Genomic DNA, 12,889 nt, shown 5'->3' on the forward strand with positions numbered 1-12,889 from the left:
GCCAACGGAGAATACGCTTTTCCAAAGATTCAAGTAACGGATCGTTTTCATGTTTGAAATAGTACCCATAAATGTTGGTGATAATAATGATGATGTTGTTACAGTTGATAACAAGAGAGAAAAAAAAGTGATCAAAAGGGTCCCAGTCTGAGTGCAATACCTCCAATGAAGTGAATCTTTAGAGTGATAACTGCAGCAGAGCGTTCAGAACCATGCGGATCCTCCGTGCGGTAAACTAACTGACCGCGAGTCATAACGCTGGTATTCACAACCACACTGACTTGTCTGGAACCAACACCGAGCAGGATTCACGGTTTCACGAGTCAACCCCCCCCCCCCCCCCCCCCCCTGTGGATAGTCGAGTAAGACAATACAAGTGGGAACTTTCGTTTCGTTTTTTTGTAGTTTACTTTGGGCGCGAAGGGCTGTGTTGGGTGAGTAAAGAAAGTATAACGTGACATGAATGGGTGACGACGTACAAACACGCCTGTTGTGAAGTACATTCTGCTGCGTGTGTTTTTAACCTTGGTTCCGTGTTAATGTTTGATTTCAGAGCTCTACAAGGGAGAGAGGAGGAGGAAGACTGAGACTGAAACGACAGTTGGTGGAGTCGAGGTAGGAACACGGGAGAATGGAGGTGCAGGTGCCAGGAATGCAGGTAAGAACAAACCTTTTTCTCCGTCTGTGTTTGATTTGACTCTGACCCTATATATGTGTGTGTGTGTTATATATTATGTGTGTTGATTTGCGAACTGTTGTAGGGCTTTTGTAGTAAGAAGCGCAGTAGACTAGACACACAGGTGTACGAGGACATCGCCAGCACTAAACCAAGGAAACAGCCAATAGAAATACAAATTGATTGTCCAGCTGCCTGCAATTTTTAAGAACAAATTCCTATTTACGGCCGAGGATAAGTGGGTTAACTGTTCAGGGGCAGAAATAACTATTTTTTTTACCTTGTCAGGTCAGGGGTTCGATCTTGCAACCATTCGAGTTACAAGTCCAATGCGCTAACCACTAGGCTACCTGCCGCCGCAATGATATTTTTCTAACTGTAAGTGTGATGTACACTATTAGGACCGCGCGTGTTTTGGCTCGCATTTAATGTTCTATGCCGTTGTTTGACTGACGATACAGCTGGTAAGAGAGGGTTGTGTTTCCACAGGCTCATTATGTCACCACGTTAACGCACCTTTTTGTTCGCGTATTGTTTGTCTATTTATTATATGTCCCATTATGACGTCACCATCCTAGAAACTCTTAACGTTCACTTTTGTGCTTCTGTGTGCTTCTGGAGCAGATGCAATTATTTATTGAAAACAAATAGCATGTACTGGATGTATCAGGGGAAGTGTGTGTGTGTGTGTGTGTGTGTGTGTTTCCTCCTTCCTCCAGCTGGGTGACCCTAAACTAGGGTCTAAGGGTCAGTGTGCTCTGGGATTAACAACAACTGTCCATCTGTGTCTACCAAAAATGGCACCCTATTCCCTACATAGTGCACCACGTTTTAGAAGTAGTGCACTAGGGAATCGTGTAGCATTTGGTAGAGACACAGTGCTGGACCTTCCGTCTGTAGATGAGCTGACGCATGGTCGTTCAGATGGATTCTGTTCACAAGGGACGTAACATTTATGGTAGGAATTTGTGATTGATTGTTATTCATGTCAATTTATGTTAGACAGAGAGAGGGATGAAATTCAATCTTCTCCCTCTGTCTCTCTCTCTCTCTCTCTCTCTCTCTCACTCACAAATATTGACCAAGTTCTCAACAGCAGTGTGAATCACCCTTTAACCCATACAGTCATAAAAACAAGGTGTTATATTGTATGAGGAAGTTATTGGAGATATTTCCTGGAATATCTCTCCAAGGAACAGTCTGTTAGCCAGTATTTTCTGCTCTTCGGAGGTGAACATGTCTAGTTGCCACTGAAATGGAGTCCTCATTCATATTGTTCCAAATCTAGAGAGTTTTGTCTTTATGACATCACACAAATCTGTGTTTAAGGACTGTGATGTCACAAAGGGCTCTGATTATGACATCATAAAAGATGTTCAACTTTCCCTCGACCTGCCCATTATAAATAAGTTATTCCTGACACTAGAGAGTATGAAGAGAGAACGCAAAGTCCAAGCTCTCTCTCTCTCTCGCGCTCTCTCTCTCGCTCTCTCTCGCGCTCTCTCTCTCGCTCTCTCTCGCGCTCTCTCTCGCTCTCTCTCTTTCGCTCTCTCTCGCTCTCTCTCTTTCGCTCTATCTCTCTCTCTATCTCTCTCTCTCTCTGTCTCTCTCTCTCTATCTGGAGTTTATAGGGAAATGTGATTGGTAGCTCTTATGTCACAATGGCTAATTTGCATAGCAGACTTCTGTTCTCCTCCATTGGCTACAGCAGGTGTATAAAAGAGGCTGGTTATTTTTAACCTTGGTCAGACCACTACGGGTGCTGAGCTGAACACAACTCCTGCTGGAAGCTGCGGTCCGTAATTCAATGTTCGTAATGTTTTGATACTTTACATTTTGAAGCTGTAAAGTCTTTCTTTACAATAGTTTATAAACAGTGGACTAAAACAAGTTAAACTATGTTTCTTTAGAGAGAGAGAGGGGTAGAGAGAGAGAGGGGTAGAGAGAGAGAGAGGGGTAGAGAGAGAGAGAGGGGTAGAGAGAGAGAGGGGTAGAGAGAGAGAGAGGGGTAGAGAGAGAGAGAGGGGTAGAGAGAGAGAGAGGGGTAGAGAGAGAGAGAGAGAGAGGGGTAGAGAGAGAGAGAGAGAGATTCTCTCTCACACACATTGCCTGTGAGCATCAGAGGTGAACCCGTTGCATACACAGCTCGAACAAGACATTCGTCAGCATTTCTCTGACTACGTTCCTCCATTGAGTCCAAAACATTTCTGATTCCAGGAGGACCATGAGCTGTTGCTATTGATAAGGTGTCTGATTCATCATTTTCACCTCCAATAGAAGTAGAGGGACTTTTGTCAGAGGTTGCTTGTTGTGAGCGCTGAGGGAACTTTCTGCACTTGGCCAGATGATTCTGCATCTTTGTTGCGTTCTTCACATATGATTTGGCACAGTTCTTGCAAATGTACACAGCTTTTCCTTCTACATTAGCTGCAGTGAAATGTTTCCGACTCATCAGATAGTGCCTGTGGCATTTTCCTGTAAAGATGATTTAAAAAATGATTAAACAAAACAAATACAATTCCATGTACAGATAAATAGTTAATTTAAACATTAGATAAATGATGGGTTAGAGATGATAACACCACTACAGTCTGATGGGTTAGAGGGAGATGATAACACCACTACAGTCTGATGGGTTACAGAGAGATGATAACACCACTACAGTCTGATGGGTTAGAGAGAGATGATAACACCACTACAGTCTGATGGGTTAGAGAGAGATGATAACACCACTACAGTCTGATGGGTTAGAGAGAGATGATAACACCACTACAGTCTGATGGGTTAGAGAGAGATGATAACACCACTACAGTCTGATGGGTTAGAGAGAGATGATAACACCACTACAGTCTGATGGGTTAGAGAGAGATGATACCACCACTACAGTCTGATGGGTTAGAGAGAGATGATAACACCACTACAGTCTGATGGGTTAGAGAGAGATGATAACACCACTACAGTCTGATGGGTTAGAGAGAGATGATAACACCACTACAGTCTGATGGGTTAGAGAGAGATGATAACACCACTACAGTCTGATGGGTTAGAGAGAGATGATAACACCACTACAGTCTGATGGGTTAGAGAGAGATGATAACACCACTACAGTCTGATGGGTTAGAGAGAGATGATAACACCACTACAGTCTGATGGGTTAGAGAGAGATGATAACACCACTACAGTCTGATGGGTTAGAGAGAGATGATAACACCACTACAGTCTGATGGGTTAGAGAGAGATGATAACACCACTACAGTCTGATGGGTTAGAGAGAGATGATAACACCACTACAGTCTGATGGGTTAGAGAGAGATGATAACACCACTACAGTCTGATGGGTTAGAGAGAGATGATAACACCACTACAGTCTGATGGATTAGAGAGAGATGATAACACCACTACAGTCTGATGGATTAGAGAGAGATGATAACACCACTACAGTCTGATGGGTTAGAGAGAGATGATAACACCACTACAGTCTGATGGGTTAGAGAGAGATGATAACACCACTACAGTCTGATTAGTTAGAGAGAGATGATAACACCACTACAGTCTGATTAGTTAGAGAGAGATGATAACACCACTACAGTCTGATGGGTTAGAGAGAGATGATAACACCACTACAGTCTGATGGGTTAGAGAGAGATGATAACACCACTACAGTCTGATGGGTTAGAGAGAGATGATAACACCACTACAGTCTGATGGGTTAGAGAGAGATGATAACACCACTACAGTCTGATGGGTTAGAGAGAGATGATAACACCACTACAGTCTGATGGGTTAGAGAGAGATGATAAACACCACTACAGTCTGATGGGTTAGAGAGAGATGATAACACCACTACAGTCTGATGGTTAGAGAGAGATGATAACACCACTACAGTCTGATGGGTTAGAGAGAGATGATAACACCACTACAGTCTGATGGGTTAGAGAGAGATGATAACACCACTACAGTCTGATGGGTTAGAGATGATAACACCACTACAGTCTGATGGGTTAGAGATGATAACACCACTACAGTCTGATGGATTAGAGAGAGATGATAACACCACTACAGTCTGATGGATTAGAGAGAGATGATAACACCACTACAGTCTGATGGGTTAGAGAGAGATGATAACACCACTACAGTCTGATGGGTTAGAGAGAGATGATAACACCACTACAGTCTGATGGGTTAGAGAGAGATGATAACACCACTACAGCCTGATGGGTTAGAGATGATAACACCACTACAGTCTGATGGGTTAGAGATGATAACACCACTACAGTCTGATGGATTAGAGAGAGAGATGATAACACCACTACAGTCTGATGGATTAGAGAGAGAGATGATAACACCACTACAGTCTGATGGATTAGAGAGAGATGATAACACCACTACAGTCTGATGGGTTAGAGAGAGATGATAACACCACTACAGTCTGATGGGTTAGAGAGAGATGATAACACCACTACAGTCTGATGGGTTAGAGAGAGATGATAACACCACTACAGCCTGATGGGTTAGAGATGATAACACCACTACAGCCTGATGGGTTAGATATGATAACACCACTACAGTCTGATGGGTTAGAGAGAGATGATAACACCACTACAATCTAATGGGTTAGAGAGAGATGATAACACCACTACACTCTGATGGGTTAGAGAGAGATGATAACACCACTACAGTCTGATTAGTTAGAGAGAGATGATAACACCACTACAGTCTGATGGGTTAGAGAGAGATGATAACACCACTACAGTCTGATGGGTTAGAGAGAGATGATAACACCACTACAGTCTGATGGGTTAGAGAGAGATGATAACACCACTACAGTCTGATGGATTAGAGAGAGATGATAACACCACTACAGTCTGATGGGTTAGAGAGAGATGATAACACCACTACAGTCTGATGGGTTAGAGAGAGATGATAACACCACTACAGTCTGATGGGTTAGAGAGAGATGATAACACCACTACAGTCTGATGGGTTAGAGAGAGATGATAACACCACTACAGTCTGATGGGTTAGAGAGAGATGATAACACCACTACAGTCTGATGGGTTAGAGAGAGATGATAACACCACTACAGTTTGATGGGTTAGAGAGAGATGATAACACCACTACAGTCTGATGGGTTAGAGATGATAACACCACTCCCTCCCCCTTCACTTACCACTCCCCCCTTTCATTTACCTCTCCGCCTCCCTGCTCCTCCCTCTCCCCCATCCCCCAGAGTTCCCAGGTAGACCCCGAGGAACTTTTCACCAAGTTGGAGCGAATCGGTAAAGGATCGTTTGGTGAGGTCTTCAAAGGCATCGATAATCGCACCCAGAGCGTAGTAGCCATTAAGGTAAGAAGCAGTACAAAGACATTATAGGCGTTTCTCATTTGATTGATTGATTGATTGATTGATTGATTGATTGATTTTTTTATGTCTGAAATATTTTGCTTATTTAAGACTATAGATCTGGAAGAGGCCGAAGATGATATTGAAGATATACAACAAGAGATCACTGTACTGAGTCAATGTGACAGTCCCTATGTCACCAAGTACTATGGGTCATACCTAAAGGTGAGGATAGGAACACACACACACACACACACACACACATACACACACACACACACACACACCACACACACACACACACACACATACACACACACACACACACACACACACACACACACACACACACACACACACACACACACACACACACACACACACACACACACACACACACACACACTGCAGCTATAACTCTCTGTCTGTCTCTTAGGGCAGTAAACTATGGATCATCATGGAGTATCTAGGAGGGGGCTCAGCTCTAGACCTGGTAAGTGTGTGTATGTGTGGTGGTTCATTTTATGAAAGTGTGTGTGAGATGTGTGTGTGTTCAGTTGCGTGCAGGTCCGTTTGATGAGTGCCAGATTGCCACCATGCTGAGGGAGATTCTGAAGGGTCTGGACTACCTTCACTCGGAGAAGAAGATTCACAGAGATATTAAAGGTATGAGGAGTGTTGCTCTTCGGCACAGACATGTGGTGTTTAACACTGTGTGTGGAGGTAGTTAACCAGTTGTTAACCAGTAGCACAGTTAACCAGTAGCACAGTTAACTAGTAGCACAGTTAACCAGTAGATAACCAGTAGCACAGTTAACCAGTAGTTAACCAGTAGCACAGTAAACCTGTGGTTAACCAGTAGCACAGTTAACCAGTAGCACAGTTAAACAGTAGTTAACCAGTAGCACAGTAAACCAGGACTTAACCAGGAGTTAACCAGTAGCACCGTAAATCAGTGGTTAACCAGTAGTTAACCAGTAGCACAGTAAACCAGTAGTTAACCAGTAGTTAACCTGTAACACAGTAAACAAGGAGTTAACCAGTAGTTAACCAGGAGCACAGTAAACCAGTAGTTAACCAGGAGCATAGTAAACCAGTAGTTAACCAGTAGCACAGTAAACCAGTTGTTAACCAGTAGCACAGTAAACCAGTAGTTAACCAGTAGCACAGTAAACCAGTAGTTAACCAGGAGCACAGTAAACCAGTAGTTAACCAGTAGCACAGTTAACCAGTAGCACAGTAAACCAGGAGTTAACCAGGAGCACAGTAAACCAGTAGTTAACAAGTAGCACCGTAAACCAGTAGTTAACCAGTAGCATAGTAAACCAGTAGTTAACCAGTAGCAGAGTAAACCAGTAGTTAACCAGTAGCAGAGTAAACCAGTAGTTAACCAGTAGCATAGTTAACCAGTAGTTAACCAGTAGCAGAGTAAACCAGTAGTTAACCAGTAGCATAGTAAACCAGAAGTTAACCAGTAGCATAGTTAACCAGTAGTTAACCAGTGGCATAGTTAACCAGTAGCATAGTAAACCAGTAGTTAACCAGTAGTTAACCAGTAGCATAGTAAACCAGTTTCCGGGTTAAGCGAGCAGTGTGTCAAGAAGCAGTGTGGCTTGGGAGGGTTGTGTGGTAGACCAGTACGACAGCGTGTTCCAGTTCCCGCCAATATCCAGCAACTTCACACAGCCATGGAAGAGGAGTTGGGACAACATTCCACAGTCCACAATCAAACAGCCTGATCAACTCTTTGTGAAAGAGATGTGTAGCGATGTATGAGGCAAATGGTGTTCACACCAGATACGGACTGGTTTTATGATCCACACCAGATACGGACTGGTTTTATGATCCACACCAGATACTGACTGGTGTTCTGATCCACACCAGATACTGACTGGTGTTCTGATCCACACCAGATACTGACTGGTTTTCTGATCCACACCAGATACTGACTGGTGTTCTGATCCACACCAGATACTGACTGGTTTTCTGATCCACACCAGATACTGACTGGTGTTCTGATCCACACCAGATACGGACTGGTGTTCTGATCCACACCAGATACGGACTGGTTTTCTGATCCACACCAGATACGGACTGGTTTTCTGATCCACACCAGATACGGACTGGTGTTCTGATCCACACCAGATACTGACTGGTGTTCTGATCCACACCAGATACGGACTGGTTTTCTGATCCACACCAGATACTGACTGGTGTTCTGATCCACACCAGATACGGACTGGTGTTCTGATCCACACCAGATACGGACTGGTTTTATGATCCACACCAGATACTGACTGGTGTTCTGATCCACACCAGATACTGACTGGTTTTCTGATCCACACCAGATACTGACTGGTGTTCTGATCCACACCATCTACTGACTGGTTTTCTGATCCACACCAGATACTGACTGGTGTTCTGATCCACACCAGATACTGACTGGTGTTCTGATCCACACCAGATACGGACTGGTGTTCTGATCCACACCAGATACGGACTGGTTTTATGATCCACACCAGATACGGACTGGTTTTCTGATCCACACCAGATACGGACTGGTTTTCTGATCCACACCAGATACGGACTGGTGTTCTGATCCACACCAGATACTGACTGGTGTTCTGATCCACACCAGATACGGACTGGTTTTCTGATCCACACCAGATACGGACTGGTGTTCTGATCCACACCAGATACTGACTGGTGTTCTGATCCACACCAGATACGGACTGGTTTTCTGATCCACACCAGATACGGACTGGTTTTCTGATCCACACCAGATACTGACTGGTGTTCTGATCCACACCAGATACGGACTGGTGTTCTGATCCACACCAGATACGGACTGGTGTTCTGATCCACACCAGATACGGACTGGTTTTCTGATCCACACCAGATACGGACTGGTTTTCTGATCCACACCAGATACGGACTGGTGTTCTGATCCACACCAGATACGGACTGGTGTTCTGATCCACACCAGATACGGACTGGTGTTCTGATCCACACCAGATACGGACTGGTGTTCTGATCCACACCAGATACGGACTGGTGTTCTGATCCACACCCCTTCCTTTATGTTTAAAGGTATCTGTGATCAACAGATGTGTATCAGTATTCCCAGTCATGTGAAATCCAGAGATTCAGGGAACAATTTAATTAATTGAATGATTTTCATTATATGAACTGTAACTCAGTCAAATATTGGAAATTGTTTTATATTTATGTTCAGTATTACTCACACTACAAAAGTGAAATGTCTCTCCTCTCCTCTCCTCTCCTCCTCTCCTCTCCTCTCCTCTCCTCTCCTCTCCTCTCCTCTCCTCTCCTCTCCTCTCCTCTCCTCTCCTCTCCTCTCCTCTCCTCCTCTCTCTCCTCTCCCCCTCTCTCTCCTCTCCCCCCTCTCTCTCCTCTCCCCCCTCTCTCCTCTCCCCCCTCTCTCTCCTCTCCCCCCTCTCTCTCCTCTCCCCCCTCTCTCCTCTCTCCTCTCCCCCTCTCTCTCCTCTCCCCCTCTCCTCTCCCCCCTCTCTCCTCTCTCCCCTCTCTCCTCTCCCCCCTCTCTCCTCTCCCCCCTCTCTCCTCTCCCCCCTCTCTCCTCTCCCCCCTCCCCCCTCTCTCTCCTCTCCCCCTCTCTCTCCTCTCCCCTCTCTCTCCTCTCCCCCCTCTCTCTCCTCTCCCCCCTCTCTCTCCTCTCCCCTCTCTCTCCTCTCCCCCCTCTCTCTCCTCTCCCCCCTCTCTCTCCTCCCCTCTCTCCCCCCTCTCTTTCCTCTCCCCCTCTCTCCTCTCCCCCCTCTCTCTCCCCCCTCTCTCCTCTCCTCTCCCCCCCTCTCTCTCCTCTCCCCCCTCTCTCCTCTCCTCTCCCCCCTCTCTTTCCTCTCCCCCCCTCTCTCCTCTCCTCTCCCCCCTCTCTCTCCTCTCCCCTCTCTGAAGCTGCCAACATCCTCCTCTCTGAGCAGGGGGAGGTGAAGCTAGCAGACTTTGGAGTGGCTGGACAGCTGACCGACACCCAGATGAAGAGAGAGACATTTGTAGGCACACCGTTCTGGATGGCACCTGAAGTCATACAACAGTCTTCTTATGATCACAAGGTAGAGAGAGAGGTTGACTGTCTAGGAGGGAGGGTGGTGTGGTTGACTGTCTAGGAGGGAGGGTGGGGTGGTTGACTGTCTAGGAGGGAGGGTGGGGTGGTTGACTGTCTAGGAGGGTGGTGTGGTTGACTGTCTAGGAGGGTGGTGTGGTTGACTGTCTAGGAGGGTGGTGTGGTTGACTGTCTAGGAGGGACGGTGGTGTGGTTGACTGTCTAGGAGGGTTGGTGGTGTGGTTGACTGTCTAGGAGGGAGGGTGGTGTGGTTGACTGTCTAGGAGGGTGGTGTGGTTGACTGTCTCGGAGGGTGGGTGGTTGACTGTCTAGGAGGGAGGGTGGTGTGGTTGACTGTCTAGGAGGGTGGTGTGGTTGACTGTCTCGGAGGGAGGGTGGGGTGGTTCAACTTCATATGCCAGTCAAGGGAGACTTCCCTCCTCTGTGTGTGTCTGTAATGGAGTGTCTGTAATGGAGTGTCTGTAACGGAGTGTCTATAATGGAGTGTCTATATAATGGAGTGTCTATATAATGGAGTGTCTATATAATGGAGTGTCTATAATGGAGTGTCTATAATGGAGTGTCTATATAATGGAGTGTCTATATAATGCAGTGTCTATATAATGGAGTGTCTATATAATGGAGTGTCTATATAATGCAGTGTCTATATAATGGAGTGTCTATAATGGAGTGTCTATAATGGAGTGTCTATAATGGAGTGTCTATATAATGGAGTGTCTATATAATGGAGTGTCTATATAATGGAGTGTCTGTAATGGAGTGTCTATAATGGAGTGTCTATATAATGGAGTGTCTATAATGGAGTGTCTATATATGGAGTGTCTGTAATGGAGTGTCTGTAATGGAGTGTCTATATAATGGAGTGTCTGTAATGGAGTGTCTATATAATGGAGTGTCTGTAACGGAGTGTCTATATAATGGAGTGTCTATAATGGAGTGTCTCTAATGGAGTGTCTGTAATGGAGTGTCTATATAATGGAGTGTCTAATGGAGTGTCTATATAATGGAGTGTCTGTAACGGAGTGTCTATATAATGGAGTGTCTATATAATGGAGTGTCTATAATGGAGTGTCTGTAATGAAGTGTCTATATAATGGAGTGTCTATATAATGGAGTGTCTATATAATGGAGTGTCTATAATGGAGTGTCTGTAACGGAGTGTCTATATAATGGAGTGTCTATATAATGGAGTGTCTATATAATGGAGTGTCTATATAATGGAGTGTCTATAATGGAGTGTCTGTAATGGAGTGTCTATATAATGGAGTGTCTATATAATGGAGTGTCTATAATGGAGTGTATCTGAGTATCTATAGGTCTGTAATTTAGGCTGATATCTGGTATCTGGTATCAGATCAGGAGAGCCTCCTAACAGCGATATGCAATGAACCTTATGGTTGTTGTTCTTTTTTAAATGGCTCCTGTTCTCTCCCCCCCCCCCCCCCCTCTAGGCTGATATCTGGTCTTTAGGTATAACAGCTATAGAGCTGGCCAAAGGAGAGCCTCCTAACAGTGACATACACCCTATGAAAGTTCTCTTCCTGATCCCTAAGAGCAGTCCTCCGTCCCTCGGGGAAGACTTCTCTAAGAGTTTCAAAGAGTTCACAGACTCCTGTCTCAATAAGGATCCAGTCTTCGTAAGTACATTGGGAGGGTGTGTCCATGGGTCTGTATGTGTGTGTGTGTGTGTGTATATAATTTACTTCCTTCCTCTTGTCCTTTCATCTCCTTGTCTCTTTCTCAAAATGCATTTGAGGAGAGAATATCTGAGATTCCTCCACAGTGTGAAAGGTTGTTAGGAATCAAGCAATACAATATTCACCCTGTGGTGAAAAATCCTGCTTATTGCTCCCACCTGCTGGTTGAATTTCTGTGAACAGAAAATAATTTATTTTGCTTCTCTACCCAATTTTTCTTCTATTTTTTTCCTACTCTCCTCTCTCTCTCCTCTCTCCCCTCTCCCTCCTCTCTCCCCTCCCTCCCCTCTCCCTCCTCTCTCCCCTCTCTCCTCCCTCCCCTCTCCCTCTCTCTCTCTCCTCTCTCCTCTCTCTCTCTCACTCTCTCTCTCTCTCTCCTCTCTCCCCTCTCCCTCCTCTCTCCCCTCCTCTCTCCTCTCTCCCCTCTCTCCTCCCTCCCCTCTCCCTCTCTCCTCTCTCTCTCTCTCTCTCTCTCTCTCTCTCTCTCTCTCTCTCCTCTCTCCCCTCTCCTCCTCTCTTCTCTCCTCGCTCTTCTCTCCCCCTCCCTCCTCTCTCCCTCTCTCCTCTCTCCCCACTCTCCTCTCTCCTCCCTCTCTCCCCTCCCTCCCCTCTCTCTCCTCTCTCTCCCCTCTCTCTCTTCTCTCCCCACTCTCCTCCCTCTCCCCCCCACTCTCCTCCCTCTCTCCCCACCCTCCTCTCTCCCCACCCTCCTCTCTCCCCTCACCCTCCCCTCTCCCTCCTCTCTCCCTCTCTCCTCTCTCCCCTCTCTCTCCCTCTCCCTCTCTCTCTCCTCTCCTCTCTCTCTCCTCCCTCTCTCCTCCTCCCCTCCTCTCTCCCTCCTCTCTCTCCTCTCTCTCCCTCCTCTCTCCCCTCCCTCTCCCTCTCCCTCTCCTCTCACCCTCCCTCTCCTCTCCTCTCCCCTCTCCTCCTCCCTCCTCTACCCTCCCTCTCTCCTCCTCTCTCCCTCCCTCTCCCTACCCCCCACTCTCCTCTCCTCTCTCCCATCTCTCCTCTCTCCCTCTCTCTCCTCCCTCTCCCTCCCCTCCCTCTCCCTCCTCTCTCCTCTCTCC

At 46.1% G+C, this 12,889-nt stretch overlaps 1 protein-coding gene across 1 annotated transcript in view; it reads left to right on the top strand.

Annotated features, from left to right (window-relative positions):
• Window positions 1–344: 344 nt before the first annotated feature.
• The window catches only part of LOC109876458 (serine/threonine-protein kinase 26), a 16,961-nt gene continuing 4,416 nt past the window's right edge, over window positions 345–12,889 (top strand). The window contains exons 1-8 of the mRNA XM_031791677.1: window positions 345–434; window positions 554–658; window positions 5,907–6,023; window positions 6,132–6,245; window positions 6,457–6,513; window positions 6,578–6,686; window positions 9,954–10,111; window positions 11,574–11,759. Coding sequence (XP_031647537.1) covers window positions 632–658; window positions 5,907–6,023; window positions 6,132–6,245; window positions 6,457–6,513; window positions 6,578–6,686; window positions 9,954–10,111; window positions 11,574–11,759 — 768 coding nt within the window. The 5' untranslated portion in view covers window positions 345–434; window positions 554–631. The remainder of the gene's footprint in view (window positions 435–553; window positions 659–5,906; window positions 6,024–6,131; window positions 6,246–6,456; window positions 6,514–6,577; window positions 6,687–9,953; window positions 10,112–11,573; window positions 11,760–12,889) is intronic.

This window comes from Oncorhynchus kisutch, linkage group LG16, assembly GCF_002021735.2.
Source record: "Oncorhynchus kisutch isolate 150728-3 linkage group LG16, Okis_V2, whole genome shotgun sequence".
Classification (NCBI taxonomy): Eukaryota; Metazoa; Chordata; class Actinopteri; order Salmoniformes; family Salmonidae; genus Oncorhynchus; species Oncorhynchus kisutch.